At 35.3% G+C, this 18,204-nt stretch overlaps 13 protein-coding genes across 13 annotated transcripts; 5 read left to right on the top strand and 8 right to left on the bottom strand.

Moving 5' to 3' along the window:
- Positions 1–240: 240 nt before the first annotated feature.
- Positions 241–1,127, top strand: TVAGG3_0242700 (uncharacterized protein; the record flags this gene model as incomplete). Its single annotated transcript, XM_001320032.1, has 1 exon — positions 249–539. The coding sequence occupies one exon, from the start codon at positions 249–251 to the stop codon at positions 537–539; it is 291 nt and encodes a 96-aa protein (XP_001320067.1).
- Positions 1,128–1,200: 73 nt separating this feature from the next.
- On the bottom strand, positions 1,201–1,651 carry TVAGG3_0242690 (chromo domain-like family; the record flags this gene model as incomplete). Its single annotated transcript, XM_001320031.1, has 1 exon — positions 1,354–1,641. One exon carries the CDS (start codon positions 1,639–1,641, stop codon positions 1,354–1,356), a length of 288 nt encoding a protein of 95 aa, XP_001320066.1.
- Positions 1,652–1,684: 33 nt separating this feature from the next.
- On the top strand, positions 1,685–2,410 carry TVAGG3_0242680 (myosin-like coiled-coil protein family; the record flags this gene model as incomplete). The annotated part of the gene is made up of 1 exon (XM_001320030.1): positions 1,685–2,410. One exon carries the CDS (start codon positions 1,685–1,687, stop codon positions 2,408–2,410), a length of 726 nt encoding a protein of 241 aa, XP_001320065.1.
- A 75-nt stretch (positions 2,411–2,485) lies between these two features.
- Positions 2,486–3,713, bottom strand: TVAGG3_0242670 (Noc2p family; the record flags this gene model as incomplete). The annotated part of the gene is made up of 1 exon (XM_001320029.1): positions 2,523–3,701. One exon carries the CDS (start codon positions 3,699–3,701, stop codon positions 2,523–2,525), a length of 1,179 nt encoding a protein of 392 aa, XP_001320064.1.
- A 375-nt stretch (positions 3,714–4,088) lies between these two features.
- On the bottom strand, positions 4,089–4,740 carry TVAGG3_0242660 (uncharacterized protein; the record flags this gene model as incomplete). Its single annotated transcript, XM_001320028.1, has 1 exon — positions 4,093–4,590. One exon carries the CDS (start codon positions 4,588–4,590, stop codon positions 4,093–4,095), a length of 498 nt encoding a protein of 165 aa, XP_001320063.1.
- Positions 4,741–5,028: 288 nt separating this feature from the next.
- Positions 5,029–7,671, bottom strand: TVAGG3_0242650 (Meckel-Gruber Syndrome (MKS)-like protein family; the record flags this gene model as incomplete). The annotated part of the gene is made up of 1 exon (XM_001320027.1): positions 5,049–6,764. One exon carries the CDS (start codon positions 6,762–6,764, stop codon positions 5,049–5,051), a length of 1,716 nt encoding a protein of 571 aa, XP_001320062.1.
- A 604-nt stretch (positions 7,672–8,275) lies between these two features.
- Positions 8,276–10,590, top strand: TVAGG3_0242640 (RING/U-box family; the record flags this gene model as incomplete). The annotated part of the gene is made up of 1 exon (XM_001320026.2): positions 9,042–10,424. The coding sequence occupies one exon, from the start codon at positions 9,042–9,044 to the stop codon at positions 10,422–10,424; it is 1,383 nt and encodes a 460-aa protein (XP_001320061.1).
- A 72-nt stretch (positions 10,591–10,662) lies between these two features.
- TVAGG3_0242630 (endoribonuclease activity, producing 5'-phosphomonoesters family) lies at positions 10,663–11,655 on the top strand (the record flags this gene model as incomplete). Its single annotated transcript, XM_001320025.1, has 1 exon — positions 10,754–11,485. One exon carries the CDS (start codon positions 10,754–10,756, stop codon positions 11,483–11,485), a length of 732 nt encoding a protein of 243 aa, XP_001320060.1.
- A 67-nt stretch (positions 11,656–11,722) lies between these two features.
- Positions 11,723–12,986, bottom strand: TVAGG3_0242620 (glycine-rich protein family; the record flags this gene model as incomplete). The annotated part of the gene is made up of 1 exon (XM_001320024.2): positions 11,873–12,955. The coding sequence occupies one exon, from the start codon at positions 12,953–12,955 to the stop codon at positions 11,873–11,875; it is 1,083 nt and encodes a 360-aa protein (XP_001320059.1).
- A 317-nt stretch (positions 12,987–13,303) lies between these two features.
- Positions 13,304–14,457, bottom strand: TVAGG3_0242610 (glycine-rich protein family; the record flags this gene model as incomplete). The annotated part of the gene is made up of 1 exon (XM_001320023.1): positions 13,304–13,939. One exon carries the CDS (start codon positions 13,937–13,939, stop codon positions 13,304–13,306), a length of 636 nt encoding a protein of 211 aa, XP_001320058.1.
- Positions 14,458–14,575: 118 nt separating this feature from the next.
- Positions 14,576–15,978, bottom strand: TVAGG3_0242600 (alpha tubulin; the record flags this gene model as incomplete). The annotated part of the gene is made up of 1 exon (XM_001320022.2): positions 14,609–15,967. The coding sequence occupies one exon, from the start codon at positions 15,965–15,967 to the stop codon at positions 14,609–14,611; it is 1,359 nt and encodes a 452-aa protein (XP_001320057.1).
- A 149-nt stretch (positions 15,979–16,127) lies between these two features.
- TVAGG3_0242590 (ribose/galactose isomerase family) lies at positions 16,128–16,598 on the top strand (the record flags this gene model as incomplete). The annotated part of the gene is made up of 1 exon (XM_001320021.2): positions 16,148–16,582. One exon carries the CDS (start codon positions 16,148–16,150, stop codon positions 16,580–16,582), a length of 435 nt encoding a protein of 144 aa, XP_001320056.1.
- Positions 16,599–16,895: 297 nt separating this feature from the next.
- Positions 16,896–17,862, bottom strand: TVAGG3_0242580 (oxidoreductase protein; the record flags this gene model as incomplete). The annotated part of the gene is made up of 1 exon (XM_001320020.1): positions 16,924–17,862. One exon carries the CDS (start codon positions 17,860–17,862, stop codon positions 16,924–16,926), a length of 939 nt encoding a protein of 312 aa, XP_001320055.1.
- Between the last annotated feature and the right edge of the window lie 342 nt (positions 17,863–18,204).

Below are 18,204 nucleotides of genomic sequence, written 5' to 3'. Positions count from 1 at the left end.
ACTAATTCATGCTGCACTTTATAATATTACGTTAATTCAAAGCATTTTTTGGTTTCTACATGATCAATATTTATAATTTCAATTATTATTGATAAATTCCTGGATTTTGGATATATTTTTGAATAAACGCAACATAATGAAGTTGATATGCTTGTGTATTGCCATGTTATACTTGATGCATTGTTATCAGCACTTATTTTTCATGGAAATCCATCATTGGAATATCAAAAAAGTGACAAATATAAAAAATGAGTGATTATGAAAGTGACAGTGACGATCCATATTTAATTAATGCAGGACTTCCATCAGGAAACTACTATAGAATTAGACGTGCTATTATTCGTTTAGAGCAAAAAGATCTCGATTTGCAAACTAAAATTCACGATTATCAAATCCAAAATCAGAAGCTTAAAGAAAAACTTGCTAGATTACGTGTAAAAGCAGCAGAAACTGATAAATTGGAAGCGAGATTTGAGAAGATTTCTTCACATCTCATAGAAAGCCCAACAACTCAAAATCCTTATTCACCAGCCAAATGATCCTTCAAAAAATATACTAATATTATCAATTGCAACAATTTTAGTAATATTACGTGAACTATTACATTATCGTGTGGCAACAACACCCATAAAGGTACTTTTCTGCTTCAATGTAATTTTATGTATTTAGTTGCCCTGCTTTTGCATACAATAAGCTGGGAAGTAAGAAAGTAACGCCAGATTGATAAATTTTATGCAAACTAAGAAGGTGATCACTTAACATTAAACAGAATCATCGCCCCTACACATATCTTATGAAATTTTTATCTCTAATCGATGTTACGGAATTCTCGCTAAAAAATCAGAGTTCATAACTGTTTGGCGCCATCATGCCAATATAATCTTCAAGAACATATATCGCTTCAAAGAATTAAATGATTATTTCTTATTTGTATTCTTGATTCTATAAATAAAGATTTCTTTCCATGAATTAACTTTTAACAATCGAAATATGAGTACTTTTATCGCTAAATTAAGCAGATGTAACCCATATGTTCTGTTGAAACTCTTTTTTCTTGAAATGTATTATGATTGAAACAGAGGAATATGTAAATTGTCTATTTTTCGAAGCATCCTAGAGAAATTCTGCAATAAACTCATAAATATTTGCTCTGAATTAACTAATTTTAGTATTTATTTTACAAAAATGCGGGTGAAAAGTTGTATGTAAAAGTACAAGAAGTAAAATGACTATACATTAATTTTTAAACAATTTAGACATATTATATTTCCTAACATTTCTAATATTAAATAATTTCTTAGAACCAATGAAAAAGGAGTGAATGTTCATAATCCCTTTGATAGAGTATGTAATTTAATCGAGGTACTTTTCTGCTAAAAACTCGGCAACTAATTCTGGATACATTATTCTCATCATATTTAAATCCACCTCTCTTGTTTCTGGTTCGTTTGGAATTTCAACTTCTAAAAAGAGCTTTCCATCTTTTTCTATTAAGTTAACAATCTTTTGCATTTTAAATCCTGAAGTATTTGGGATAAAAGCATCATAATGTTCGCTTTGAAATGGAGGCATTGCATCTGATGGATTTGGGTCATCCCATTTTTTGGACTTTGGTATTTGTAACTCAAATGTAGAAGTCATAATTTTTTAGACTCTAAAATTTGACACTTTACAAAATTTCACAATGACTACTGGAGAAACAATTGAGAATTTAGAGAAGCAAGAGAAGCTTCTTGATCAAAATATCAATGACAAAAAGGAAGAATTGCTTAAGATTGACAGGAAAAGGAAAGTATTACAAAGTATGTGCGATCAATTACAAGTACAAAAAGCAGAGTTAATCGACAAAATTAATAAACTCAATGAAAGCCACCATAAGAAACGGGAAGAGGCTAGAGACCACTTTGGTCGTAAATTAAACAATTTAGATATACTTATGAATCGTTATATCGAACCACTCAATAAAGTTAAATTCAAAAACTCATTACTACACGAAAGAAGAAAGTACTTAGCGGAAAGATGGAAAGTCAAAGAAACACAATATATTGTTACGCTCAATCAAATTAAAGAACAAATTAATCAGACAAGAGCTAAGCTCACAGCAGTTAACATGCATCGTATGCAACGTGATGAAAGCCCATTTAGAAATCCTATCCCATCTGAAGATCCTTTAGAAGTTTTTTTGGCAAATGACCCAATTAGATCTATGAACTTTGGCTCCAATCCAGAAAGGGACTGGGCAAATGCATTCATGAATACAAACTTCGAAATCAAATTTGATGCGGATATTAACGAAAAAGAAAAGCAAATAAATATGTTACAAGAAAGTTGTCGTGTCCTTCATCAGAGGAAACTACGATTATCGAAATTACTTAAGGAGAAGAACCAAACTGAAAATCCTGAAAAATAAAGATATATTATTGTTTTTTTGTTTTGTTAAATCCAAATACTCATGTTTTTAATATTAGTATGACTGATTATAAGAAAATTTTTATGAAATTTATAAAATAATAAATAAAACTTTATTTAATCTTGAAGGGAGCAGTTCCTTCAATTTCTGTATTCTCTATAATGTTGAAACCATCCTTCTGGACAGCCTTTTCGCGTGCGCACTCAATCCAAGTTGCATTTTCTTTAATTGCATCCTTGAATTTAGTTAATTGCTTGACATTCTGCTTATATGTGTCATCAGCAATCATCATTTCGAGCGAGCGGACAATTGGAGCCGCGATTTCTGGAAATGCGATTCTATTACGGAGACCGAACAAGCATTTCTTGAGCAAATCGAATGATCTGTTATAAACTTCGTCTTGGTACTTCTGTGTGCGACCAATTTCCTTTGTGGAAAGATATAAATTATCAAATTCAAATTCTACGGCTTCTCCTGTCTTGTGTGAACGAGATTTTAAGAGAACCTTGGCACAGGATGTCAAAGGAGCAAGGAATTCATTATGATTAACAAGTATTTGGATTAATTTGATACGTAATGGATTTAGCTTCAAAGACTTAGCACGGAGTGCATGTACAATGATTGTAACGTAAGCCTGAGTGAAACTTTCTGATCTGAATGCGAAGTTGGACCAAAGATGGATTCTATTGAAGAAAGCACTGTTTCCCATCTTTTCTCCTGACTCATCACGAAGTACGTTGGTCATTTCAATGAATGATTGCTTCATAAGCTCGTTAACTTTGAAAAGAGTGACTTGTGGCTCAAAATCAACAAAACGAACGAAAGCAGCCTCAATTTCTGAGAATTTATCTGTATGCATATCTATTTGAAGCTGTGCGTAGAGAGCTTGAATGACATAATCGTAGAATGCAGGTGAATTTTGAGCAGCGTGAGAACTAATGTATAATTCTAAATCAATAACACGGGTTGAATGAACTGAAAGATATCTAGCGACAAGATCTGCAATGTATTGTGAAAAAGCGGCCATATCTTTGCGAGCAAAAATTTTATCGAATTGTTTGAAAATTTTGTTATTATCAAAACCAGCAAGGACTAATGCTTCAAATTCCTTTTCATATTTACTCCAGTTTGTTGGATCAATTGAAGATGAGATAATTTCAGCAGCTTTTTCGAGTAATTCTGGCTTTTCTTCAATAGAAGCACCAACTACAACAGTAATTGCTGAGAATTCGCCGGCTTTGAGGTCTTCAAAGGCCTGGTTAAGATCTGTCTCTGTGATTTCAATACTCATACTTAAAATCCAGACAAACTCTTTCAATTTGTTTTTGCCTCCAAAATCTTCATAATTTTGATACAAAGATTTTAAGTCCATTATCATTTCTAGCCATTTTGTTACTAACTCTCATCATTCAGGCGGATTTATTTAAGAATATGAAGAATTTTCAAATTATTTTTTAATTTCAAATGATTTTCTAGTTACAAACAGTCAATACTATTCAAATACGGGCAGCTTGTACCATATCCAATAGATATCAAGATATTGTTAATCTTGAATTCTTATAACATATTTTTCTTGCCATTCTATATAAATATTTATCAATGCAAAGATACACAAATTATTTTTGATAGAGTTATCTCGTTCAAAATCAAAAATTTAAAATAAATATCCTAGAATTATATATTTATTCCAAAAGCATAAGAATAAATACATGCAAATTAGAGAGTAAATGATAGCTATTACATTTTGGGACTGAAGGTATTTCTAAATTTGGAAGCATTTGGAAAATGATGTCATCAGTGTATTGGAGCCATAGGTCAACACTTGTTACACCTTTATCAACTTTGCAAATTGGTCCAGTAATAGTTCCGCTGACTTTATAATATGTATTTGCGCCAATTGCAAAATACCAATATCCATGATTAATACTTCCATCAATAAGAGTTTTGTTGCTGCTAGATAAAGCTATTCCATTTAAAGCGCCAATTAGTGTAAGATTGGTACCACAATCTGGAGAGACAGCTTCAACACTTACATTAGCAGATATGTTAGAATAAAGAGGATGAGTACTTTGGTTTATAAAATCGAACTCAGAAGGATATTCTTTTTCAAATCGAAATAAAAAGTTATATGTATAATTTACTTTAAAATGATCATTGATAAAACCCAACACACTGAACATTTTGTTTGTATTAATGGAATAAACTTGATAAAAAGATTTATCCTTATCTGTATCGAATAACTTACCTGTAGATGGATCATGATGGAATACTCGGACCCAATTCTTGCCAGATACTTGTCCAATGTCGTATCCTTGATACTTGCTTTTCCAATCCAACTAAAAAAAAAACTAAAAAAAAAGTCGACAAATTGAATGAAATCTTCATCGATATTAGATAACAGATAATTTCAACTTATAGACCAGCCTACATATCTAAGTTTAGTGTTTAATGTTGCCCCAAAATTAGATGTTGGCAACAAGATATCAAATCAGATCTATATATTTGCAACACGTTAAGGCAAATGAATAAGGTGTCTACCATAGGAGAATAGGTACATTCGGAAGTAGAGAGACTAGTTCATTAAAAAAAATCAGTTACAAAATTGGTAAAATTTATAACAAAATACAAAACATGCAGTTCAATATAATCTTCTATCATATAAAGCTTTCTTACGCAAATTAAGAATTGCAATTCCTTTCCAGGTTTTTTCAATTAGATAATCACAGCAGAAAGAGCATATAGCTCCAATTACTGGTGAGTGAATAGTTATGTCAACAACAGTGAAAATAATAATATCAAATAGTGCCATCATTACTTGATGGCTTGTGAAGAGAGATTTTCTGAAGGAGTGATCTCTTTCTGAATAAAAGACTGATCTATTATCAACCAATGGAGGCAACCCTGAAACTTTGTTTGCAACTGGTTGATATAATACATCATACTGTCTTTTTCCCAGCTCTGCGCCATAATATTTGGCTAAATGCTTGTTCATGTTATCAATCTCCATTCGGCTTTCTGGAGTTATTGCAGTTGGAGTTGCCGGCTCTTTGATGTTTGCTGCCCTATAAATATCAAGAACTCGCTTATATGGTGTATAGAAATATTCTCTGTAAGGATGAGAGAGGAATAATTCAAACACTCTATCTTCAGCGCTCATCGTAATAGAACCGACTTCTTCTAAAGGTCTTTTTTCATTTTGGTCAAACTCGTCCAATGATTGTTCTTCTGATGTTGATATCAGCATATTTTCTTCTTGAATTAATGCCTGTCTTCCATGTAAATAAAATCCCCAAGATTTAGATATCAAAGAAATGACCGAAATGTTCATTGTTCCACAAAGATCAGCAAATTTCTTTAATGGAGATGTGAATATAATATTTTTGATTAAGTTGAAGATAATATTAACAATCAGGATAAAAATCCAGAAGAAACAATCGTTTGAAAATCTGAGAACATCACTTGTATATCCAGTGTCAACTAGACTAACAGTTGCAATTGGTGTGGCCCATAATTCAACTTTGATTCCGTTCAAAATAAAAACAAGGAGTGTCAAGCATATAGCAGGATTATAGTCTCTTCTAATGCATAGATTTAACCATTCATGGGCAAGCATTACACTTCTCAAAGGATTTCCTTTCTTTTTGCGACCAGTTCTCTCCCAGTCAATAAGAAATGTATCTGTTCCGAATTGCAAGATAACTCTTAAAACAACTGCTAAACATGAGCAAGCAGTACAAATATAAACAAATACATTTAGAGTTTGTTGCGTCTCTGAGATTGGAATTGTGAATTTAACTGACTTTGCCCATTTGAATGCAATAAAGAAAAAGAATGTGAAAATAAACAAGATCAGGAAAATAAGATATGCAGCAATTGAGAAAAGTTCATTCAAGCATGCAAGGATGAAAAATCCACGTATATCATCTTGGTTATAGCGTTGATGCATTAAATAGCATCTAAATAGGAATATTGCAAAAAGAATTGAAACTAAAACAAGAAGAACAACAAGGCAAGCAAACCAAAAATCTTCTAAATCTGTTGTATAGTTTGTCATATAAGTATATGTTTTAATGGCATCGTTTTCTTCATCGTTTATTATAGGGATTTCTGCTTTTTCTACTTTATCTCTTGAAACAGTTGAATATGTGAGTTCGAAATATGGAATTCCATCCGGAGTTTTTGTTTGAAAATTGAGTGATAAGTTTGATAAGTACTGAATGTAATCATCAGTTGTGTAATTGTCAAAAATAAAGAATCTTCTAACCATTCGTCTTTGTTTTGGATTTGAATCCATATTAACAGCTTGGTTATTTGAATTCCTATAGTTCCTAATAACAATTGGTATTGGACGCATCACTTCGGTGTTATTGATAGTTTCTACAAGAAATGGATCAAACAAATCAGTAGATCCGGATTTTAAAAACTCTTGAAGGTTGATCAGGCAGTCATAATTTACAATTGAGCCGTAAATTCTCCAAACTTGATTTTGTTCTTGATATTTTTGGCAAAAATCTAATTGATTGCTTAATGCCTGGTATCCTAAAAACTCTCCATTGCGAGAGTATCGGGCAAGCACAATATTAACAATTGACTTGCGTTTGAATGATGTTTTTCTTGTAATTTCTTCTAAAACTCTCTGTTGAGTAGCATCATATTCTAGAAAAGGCCTTTGACTGGGCCAAAATTCATACTCATATACGTTATATCCGACTTCAGGTAAAACAAATTCATAAAGTCTGCAAGCTTCCGATTGAGCATTGTATCGAGTGAGGGCACATGCCGAAGCTAAGTATTGGCATGCAGAAAAGAATGTATTTGTGCCATTACTGCAGACTTTAATGGAGTCGTTTAAGTAACTTGAGTAATTGGAACTATATTTAGTCGTCACTTCGGTATCTATATCATAAAACTTAACGTCTGTTGAACCTAAAGTATAACTTGTTTCAATGTCAAAAAATGTGTTATTTAAAATCAATGTTTCATTTGTAGCATTTACGCATGTTATATTTGTTCCATTTACTTTGATAGCATACCCAGTTTCGTTACAATATAAAATTCCATTTCGTGAAGAAAGCCCACTAGGGACATCGTCACAACTATAATTGTATGTATTATAGTAACTACATTCTTGGACTATAGGTAAATCCAGAACTGAGAAAGAAAAAGCTGCAAAAAAGAACAAAATCAAAAAGTGTACGTTTATAAAATAAAATTCAGACTCAACATTAAATAACCCAACATTGCTATAGTACCAGAGAGTAGATCAATTTGTTCATACAAATGAGCTCTAATTTCAGTCAAATTTGAAATTTTGCATCATAAAATTGCTTCCTGAGCTTTAGATGAGAAGATTGAGTAATGCACCTTTATATATGCACATAAAAATTCCAATTCATTAACCCCATATTGATTTCCAGTTTCAAAAAATTTTCAATATTTCTAAATTATGTATTTTATATATATTTTTATATGGCAACAATACATAAAAATAGCTTGTCGACTATATAAAGAAATCAAAACAATGATTTATAGTCCACCCCAAAATAAATTTACAAGACCCGTTTTTAATTATTATTACAACTTCTTTTTTCTTGTTGTAGACTAAAGGAAATATATTTTATATCAATACCATAGCAATATAGTTTTATTACACGCATAATTTACATTTATCAACAAATTCTCATCCAAAAGCTACAATTTGAGTGTTTTCGATCTGGTTTATATATATTATAATGCCTAGAGCAAATCAGATTGAATTAACTCACTTCAGATAGTTCAGATATCTCATCATTTGCATATGCACAAATAAAACAAAGGATTAATAAAAATTATTAGTAATAAAAATTAAAATAGGAGATTTTACTCGCTCGAAGTAGTTAATGAATTATTCATACAGTAAATTTAATGATTGAAAGCATTACATCTCGTTATCGCATGATAAAAATATTTTCAGTATGAGTTATAAAAATAGTGGAGATAATGAAAAGTAAGTGCGAGCGATGAATTTACTTCATGTAATGAATGCTTACAATACTGTTTTTATGCCGACAAAGCGCATATAAGATTTTTATAACTTGTGTATGAGATTTTTTCAATCGCGAACGAATTGGTTTTTGGAATGCTTGTTCATAGGCCTAACATGCTATTGAAGAATATCAAGAGCAATTCGAATTTAATATGAAAACCGTATGAGTTATAAACTTTTTTGTTTTTTTTTATCGTAAATTATGACTGATCGACTTTCTGATAGGTGTAGTTGATGGTACTGATTGTAATTTCGCTATCCGCTCGAAATAAGAAAACTCATAAAGAGTTTTATTTAAAGTTTGTCTTTTTGCTTGGATTTTTTTGGCAAATAAACTACTTCTAGCTGAAAAGTACACTCCCTAGAAACCAGTCCATTATTCGGACCTCAAGTTCTGCATAAGGAAGTGGAAAATAAAATACAAAAGTAGCAATAATTGCTCTTAAATCCGAAATTTTGAAGATATACTAGTTTCCTGAGGCCTAGCAATCCTAAATCCTAATTGTTTTTCGGCAGAAATGGTACTGAAAAAAGCGGCTGGGAATTTATCAAAAATATTTATGTTTTGAGAGAAACGATAGAAAATTAAACGGTCCCAATTAGGCAATGATCGATAATTCCATGGCCTTGTTCCATAATGATGGCGGAATCCATATAGAGGATGAAGTCATTAATAGTCAAAGCAGTGATGACCAGCCCGACGCCAATCATATAACCTTGAGTCAAGTTTCATGTCTTATTGAGCACCCAAGTAGGGTTGAAGACGGTGAAATTGACAACTACGTTTACAAGCACAATACATTTATGATGGAGCATAAGGTCAAAAGAGTTAATAAATTTATTGATACCATTAGACAATACTGGAGTGACGCATTACCAACTGAGATGATTGTAGCCTTCGATGAGTCTAATGGTGATATTGATGAGCTTACTATGAACCTCCTCAAGCCAGAATTCAAGGAAAGTGTTCGGAAAATCTTGAAACAGAAATTAGAACACAAGCTCAAGCCAATAACCCAGCCAGAAACTACAATTCCAGAAGAAGCCGACGATGATGAAGGCGAAGATGAAGGTGATGATGGCGATTATATACAACCAGTTCAAGTTGAAGTATCAAGAGCTCCAACTCACAGACATACAAAGTCAAATCCAGTCCCACATGGAGTAATTCCACCATGCCCAGCCGGAGTTAATCCGACTAACTGGGTAAACTGGAGTGATGCAAGAAGATCATCTTATTTACGAGGACAAGAATATCCTAACGCCTATTACTACAGACATCTTCCACCGGGCGAGAAACAAAAGAACGGTGGATGGACTGCCGCTGAAAAGGCAAACTTCATGAACAGAGTTCGCGAATTCAGAGGCAACCAGACATTTATGTCTGGCGATTGGGGTCTGTTTTCTAAGACAATTCCTGGCAGAGTCGGCTATCAATGCGCAAATTTCTACAGAAAACTCGTCGAAGCTGGCGAAATCTTTGATTCGAATTACGAAAAGGGTGAAGACGGCCGTATCCACCACAAATCAAGGATTCACGATGGAAAGATTGTCGTCAAGACAAAGGGAAAGGTTCAGCGCCAGCATGTCGCTAAGCCACCAAAAATTATTCCTCCAAATAAGATTCGCTCCATTCATTTTATCTTCCGCAGCGATCCAGTACAACCAACACCAACATCTACAACTTACGAGACAACATCAGCCTCCGATGAGCACCTTTCTCGTTACGAAGCATGGGCTGCTCAAAATCCTCTTAAAGATGCCATCGATCAGATCACGCAGGAGCCAATTAGAGTTCCTGCTATCTCTCCTGATGGATATGTCCTCGATTACAACACTTGGTTGAACGTTTTGAAGTCTAACAAAGAGAATCCGTTTACTCGTGTTCCTGTTACGAAACGTCAACTCGTTATCTTGACCGACGATAACTTCGAAGAGTATGAAGATAAAATCGTCAATCTTAACGCTCCTGCTCAAGAAGCAGAGTGAAAATGATGTTTATAAAAAATTTAATTCTAAGTTTTTGAACCATTTGTTATATTTTTAGAAATAACCACATGAATACCATTTAAATAATATCTAATATTTGTTAATTTTTCATATTTCGAAATTATTTTTTTGACTTTTAGCTGTAAATAATAGCAAACATGGCACGAATTCGTTTTATTGACAAGTAATCTCATAAATAAAGGCAGCTGCAATAAAAATTGGGTGTTAGATGAGTTTGATAGTCCGGAGAAATTGGAACAAAATTTGAATGTAAAAATTTTTTCTATTGGAATTTAAAATTGAATTGTTGAAAAAATTTTGTAATAAAAATGGATATTGAAGAAACAAAGGCAAAGCTTAGAGAGCTACAAACAGAAATGGTAGTACAGATAGACAACACGAAACATCTCGATAATGTCAGATATGTTGCAGGAGCCGATTTGACAGTTGAAGATGATTTAATGGTCGGTTGCCTCGTTGTTATTGACATGGAAAACATAGATACTCCAGTGTACTCCAAGTGCACAGTCGTCAATGTCGATGTACCATACATTCCAGGCTTACTTTGCTTCAGAGAAGGCCCAGTTGTTTTACAAATGCTTGATGAATTTAACCAAGCAAATACAGGCATCAAAATCGACTTGATCATAGTTGATGGCAACGGCGAATGGCACACACGTGGCCTTGGCTTAGCCTCCTATGTAGGTCTGAAATCCAATATCCCAGCATGCGGAGTTTCGAAGACTTTCTTCTATGTTGGTGAAGGCTGTCCGCAACCAAAAGATGTCCAAAAAATGGCCCAAGATAAATGTCCTGAAAAGGGTGACTACTATGTATTGGACTATACTACGAGTAATGATAGATACATTAAATGCGCTGTGATGAGAACAACAGATTCACATCCATTCAATCCGATCTATGTTTCTTCCGGTCATTTATGCGATCTAGATAGCGTAGTTAGCGTTATAAAGAAGCTTTGCAGATTTAGAGAGCCAGAACCAACAAGATTAGCTGATCGTATTTCTAGAGAGTTTGTTCGTGAGAACAAGCATAAGAAATAGAACTATCCTTTTAATGGGAAATGCAGCTGAATAAAATTCTGTTAGAATGCCTTTATATTTACCAAATAATTTTCTTTAATTTCAAGAACGACCAATATCTTTTTGTGGTGTTCAATTAATATTCATCAAAAATATAGTTTAACCCATCAATTTGCGATAATTCAGATCAATATTTTCAATTTTTTTCTATAATTACTAACACAGGCTATACTCTTCATCAACTTAACTCCTTCATGATTAGATTACCTTTTTACATTTATAAAATATCAAATAGCTCAGATATTTGATACTTTGTTGAAATCATGGCAAAAAGCATCAAATACGAATATAAAAGTCACTAATAATTGTTACCATACTTTTATCTTATCAAAATATGAAAACTTTAGTTCAAAACATTAGAAATACCAGCATACTATGGAAAAATCGAATATTGTTCGGACATGATTGAGGCAAGACAAAATTCAAAATAGTAATAACAATTCGACCATTGCCATTCCATATTCCAGCAACATTAACAACATCCGTAAACAAATACCCAGATGACTTTTTGAATGCATAAGGCTCAGATTTAATATTTTTAAAAAATTCGGCGGCGGCATCTATATTTCCATCAGGGATAATTGCATCAGAGGTTAAAGCCCACGAGCTTCCACCTCCTGCACCAGAGGCTCCGTCTTGAGAGGCAAAACCTCCGAACCACCCTCCACCAGCACCCGCATGGTCAACATTTTTGCCAACAGGAACAGCTCTATTATTTGCTGTGGTTCCATTTCTTGCTGCTTCTCCCGTTCCAAAAGTAAAGCCACTTGAAGAACTGGTAAAGTATTCTTTTTGCAATTTTCCAGCTGAAAACCAACTTTGGGCTACCAAATTTCCTCCGGCACCTCCAGATCCATCTTCGGCGCCTGCAAAAGTCCCTTCTAGATTATCAGAACCGCCTCCACCACCGCTTACAATCACACGATGCCACAAATCGTTTTTATGGAATTTGACAGTGGTTTGACCCCCTCCACTTGAAGTTCCGCAGCCATCAGGGCCTGCTAAATCAATATTACAGAAGTTCGAAGAGCTCCCCCCGCCTCCATATCCTCCTTTAATCATGTATTCTTTTGAGAAACATCGATCGGTTTCAGTTTCATTAAGAGTATATCCATAGCTACCTTGACCTCCTATGGTCAAAAAAGTGACAGTCTCATGGGGAATATGGATTATACCTGAGATGTATCCACCGGCACCTCCAATACTCGACATCTGATAACAGACTGTATTTCCATTATATTTGCGAACAACTGAATTGGAAATGCATGTATTATTTTCAAATCTATATAATCCAGGTGCTAATGTTACTTCATAATCTGTGCATTGAGTATTTGATTCACAAGGATATTCAAATGTATATTGATATTTCCCTTCATTTACATTTATTGTAGCACCCGGAAATGAGCTATCTACTAATGATATGGATTTCATTGTTCATTCTATATTAAAACCCGAATAAAAATTCATTGATATAAAATAACCTTTTTTCCTTCATAAATAAACGACTATTTTATATATAAAAAAAACGTTTTTATCCATGGATAATCGATATGAGAAGTGTATAAGAACAAAAAATGAAAAAATAAGCATGTTGTTGCATCTATGGTCTAAATACTTCATGAAATAACATTAATGTAATTAAATTACAGTATTGAGATTGACATTTATAACCAATTGGAATTACTTCTATTGGTAATCACTTGATGATGATTATTTTTTCATACAATGTATACAGGGAGAGTGTTGAAGACATGAACAATAATATTATTTAAGTGATTTTTATACGAGAGACAAGTACATAATAGATAATATGAATATATCATCAAAGCTGCGCCCAACTTTCAATGGAATTGAACAAACAACTTTGTATGGTATAGCATTAATTCGAGAGAAATATGGATAGCCAAATTTTTCAGCTGTGGAAATGATTACGTGGCCATTTCCTAGATGACCAAACTCTGGAATTGATTTGTTAAGATTAGGGATGGGCATAGGACTTTTTCCATCAATGATCACAGGATTCTCAAATTTTATTCCCGAATAATGGATCGAAGGATCTTCTGCAGTTGAAAATTTAGGATTATTCTCCGAATAATCTTTATCAACAGAAATACATCCTGGATAACCGCTTATGTATGAACTTCCGCCGCCTGCTGAGCCAATCCAAATAAGGACTGCAGATCCTCCTCCAAAATAGCCCCCACCACCCCCTGCATTTCCATCAGGTGTGGTGTCAGTGTACACTCTCTCTCCATTTCCACCGCCTATTCCAAAAATTCCTTTATAATAACCATCACCTCCGGAGGTTTGGTTTCCTCCTTTTCCATCGCCATCAAATCCTTTCAGACCGCCACCAGAACCAGCCAGAGTACCACTACCATCATAATCAAATCCCCCACCACCAGCGGCCACCATAATTCGGCTTTTCAATCCATCCAAATCAAAATATGGCCCAGGATTTAATCTCACATCGGAGGCACCGCCTCCTCCTATTTGCCCTGGACCACCACCGCCGTAAACGGCTTGAGGCTGTGGTTTCCCACCTTTTGCTCCAACATGAACATATAGAGTTAAATTTCTTTCGAGTGTTAAAATGCCACTAGTATAGCTGCCACGGCCGAAATTAACATCTGTTCGACTATTACCACTAGCACCCCAGCACTCAATTTTCCATTTTCCGGCAGTTAAATTTATCTCATAAGGGGCAAAATAAGAATTGTTGATACCATTATAAGCTAAGTCATATACAACCCTATTGTGATACAATTTGCAGGCAAGATAGAGAATATATGATCATTTTATTTGCATGAGTTTTACTATGAAAGGAGGCTAGATCAGAACCAAATTTTCACATTTCTTTTACTTTTTTCTCTTTACCTTCTTCTCCACTCTCAAGATTGAATTTCATCATTTTAAGGGAATGATAATCAGGCCATTGCATCATTAATATGCTTAACAAAATTAGTATCGTTCATCAATTATGAATAAAAATGGATCTGAATAATTTTAAGATTATGAATCGAAACCAAAGATCATGAGAAAATATATATATTATTAATAATAATGTTTTAGGAATTAGCGAATTTACATTTCGCCACCATCTTCTTCTTCATCGCCACCTTCGACTGACTCAGCAGCGACTTCGTCGTAGTCCTTCTCGAGGAGGGCAAGATCTTCACGAGCTTCTGGGAATTCAGCTTCTTCCATACCCTCACCGACGTACCAGTGGACGAAAGCACGCTTAGCGTACATGAGGTCGAACTTGTGGTCGAGGCGAGACCAAGCTTCGGCGATGGCTGTTGTGTTAGCGAGCATGCAGACAGCGCGCTGGACCTTTGCGAGGTCGCCACCTGGAACGACTGTTGGTGGCTGGTAGTTGATACCCATCTTGAAGCCTGTTGGGCACCAGTCGACGAACTGGATTGTGCGCTTTGTCTTGATTGTAGCGACAGCAGCGGAGACATCCTTTGGAACGACATCACCACGGTAAAGGAGTGTGCAAGCCATGTACTTGCCGTGACGTGGGTCGCACTTAACCATCATGTTGGCTGGCTCGAAGAGTGAGTTTGTGATTTCGGCAACAGAGAGCTGCTCGTGGTAGGCCTTCTCTGCAGAAATGACTGGAGCATAGGAGCAGATTGGGAAGTGGATACGAGCGTATGGGACAAGGTTTGTCTGGAACTCTGTGAAGTCGACGTTGAGGGCACCATCGAATCTGAGGGAGGCTGTGAGGGAGGAAACAACCTGGCCGATGAGACGGTTGAGGTTGGTGTATGTTGGGCGCTCGATATCGAGGGCACGGCGGCAGAGATCGTAGAGAGCTTCGTTATCGACCATGAAAGCGCAGTCGGAGTGATCGATCATGGAGTGTGTAGCGAGAATGGAGTTGTATGGCTCAACGATGGCTGTGGAAACCTGTGGAGATGGGTAGACTGTGAATTCGAGCTTGGACTTCTTGCCGTAGTCGACAGAAAGACGCTCAAGAAGGAGGGAGCCGAAGCCAGCACCTGTGCCACCACCGAAGGAGTGGAAGATAAGGAAGCCCTGAAGACCTGTGCACTGATCAGCAAGCTTACGGATGCGGTCGAGTGTGAGATCGATGATTTCCTTACCAACTGTGTAGTGGCCACGCGCGTAGTTGTTAGCGGCATCTTCCTTGCCGGAGATGAGCTGCTCTGGGTGGAAAAGCTGGCGGTATGTGCCTGTGCGGACTTCGTCGACGACTGTTGGTTCAAGATCGACGAAAACAGCACGTGGAACGTGCTTGCCGGCGCCTGTCTCGGAGAAGAATGTGTTGAAAGCATCATCTTCAACACCGATTGTCTTGTCTGATGGGAGTTGGCCATCTGGCTGGATACCGTGCTCAAGGCAGTAGAGTTCCCAGCAGCCGTTACCAATCTGAACACCGGCCTGTCCAACGTGGATAGAAATAACTTCACGCATTGATGAAGAGTGACAAAACCGTCTCTTGATAACGTACAAAACGGCATTCAAAAATTAACGTATTTTAATTTTCAATGAAAAATAATATACACTAACATGTAATTAAAATTTTAAAAGAAAATAATTTTGCCATGTAAATTAAAAATCGGAAATCCTTTACAAAATACTTTGAAAAAAACAATGAAAGTTGTTGTTGGCTGTGATCACGGTGGCTTCGCTTTAAAGCAAACAGTTATCGATACAATCAAGTCTCTTGGACATGAGGTTATCGATGTTGGTACAAATTCAACAGAATCTGTTGATTATCCAGATTATGCTCAAAAAGCAGCTCATGAGATCCAATCAGGAAATGCTCAGTTTGGTGTTTTGATTTGCGGAACAGGCATTGGCATTTCTATCGCTGCCAACAAATGCAAAGGAATTAGATGTGCACTTTGCCATGAACATCTTACTGCTGAGCTTTGCCGCCAGCACAACAATGCAAACATCGTCGCAATGGGCGCTCGTATCATTGGCCCAGAGACAGCCATTGATATTGTCAAGACATTCCTTACTACGAATTTCCTTGGCGATCGTCATGAACGTCGCGTCTGCAAGATTATGTCTCTCGAGTAAAAATGAGTAATTTAATTCAAAAATAGTTTTTGCATTTTGTTTCTTTCACAGTTTCGATATGAGTGTGATCAAGTTAACCAATATGCAACAATTCACTGTGTATCGATTTGTTAGTTATTTAACATTTTTTTTTAATATTGAATTTCCTTTGGTATTCTCATTAGAACTCTGGTTCTAAGTTTTCTTAAACAAAATATATTAAAGGCAATAGAGCAAGAACTAAACAGATTATGCAAATAAAATATATTTTTTATTTTTCCATCAACGGAATGAATAAAAATTATAAAAAAAGATTCATTTTTGCAGAACTGTTATCAGTTTTTTATTCTTTCATATTAAATTTACTGACCCCATCTGTTAGTACCGAGGTTAAGGATATCAACTCCAAAGAAGTCTGCATAATCATAGAAGGAGTAGAATCTATCTAATTCTTCAAGCTTCTTCATCTGTTGTTCAGTCAAGGTGAAATCAAGTTCATAATTTGACTTGATATTCTTTGGATTCATTGACATTGGGATGAGAATGTACATCTTGGACTTCTGCTGCAAGAACTTAAGGCAAATCTGAGCACTTGTCTTCTTTGCTTCGCTAGCAACTTGTTTGACAACTGGATCTTCGAGAAGGCTTGTTCCAAATGGACCTTTAAGCGGTGGATGGCCAATTGTTGTGTGAGCCATTAAGTAGATGTTGTGGGACTCACAGTAGCTAAGGAGTGGCTTGAACTGTCTGTAAATATTGCACTCGACTTGGTTAGCATATGGCTTAATTTCGCAATTGAACCAGATTCTCTCGAGCTGCTCGATTGAGAAGTTAGAAACACCAATATGCCTTGTCAATCCCTTCTTCTGGCATTCTTCCATTGCATGATATGTTTCAAGGATATCAATTTGTTCATACTGGATCTTTCCCTTCTCATCCTTTGGCATCATTGTTCCATCCTTTGCAGGTAAGGATTTGAATGCAATTGGTTGATGAATGAGGAAGAGATCAACATAAGAAAGCTGCAATTGAGCCAAGTTCTCATGTAACTCTGGCTCAACAAGATCCTTTCTGTGATGTGTGCACCATAACTTTGTTGTGATGAACATATCTTCACGTTTTATCTTTCCTTTGGCAAAGATTTCTTTGAGTGTTTCGCCAATGACATTTTGATTGTAGTAGGCAAAAGCAGTATCAATATGTCTAACGCCGCATTCTTCAATGGCATAATGAAGTGCTGCTTTGAGCTTTGCTGGATCATTAGCAAGATATGTGCCGAAGCCGAGTTGTGGAATCTCCATTTCTGAAAAATGAAGTTAAGTTTCATAAATTTTTCTATCAAAATTTTTTCAGAAGGGGTGAATTCACAATTGTGAATTCACACTATGATCGGGATTGAATATGCAATTAATTAATATCGTTGATATGCATATTGCATGATGTTAAAACATAAATTATAAACGATACATTCTTTTACCAAAAATCATTTCTGACAATAATTCACTTTGAAATTAAATGGGGTATTATTATTGTCGTCTGGCGGTTTTAGACGACAATGCGAATTTTCAAATAATAGGATTTTTAGCCAGATAAAGAACTACTCCATATATCATGCGTGTTTGCATACTATATACATAGATGGA

The sequence above is a fragment of the Trichomonas vaginalis genome, chromosome IV (assembly GCF_026262505.1).
Source record: "Trichomonas vaginalis G3 chromosome IV, whole genome shotgun sequence".
Taxonomy (NCBI): Eukaryota; Parabasalia; order Trichomonadida; family Trichomonadidae; genus Trichomonas; species Trichomonas vaginalis.
This window is presented reverse-complemented; position numbering and strand designations above follow the sequence as displayed.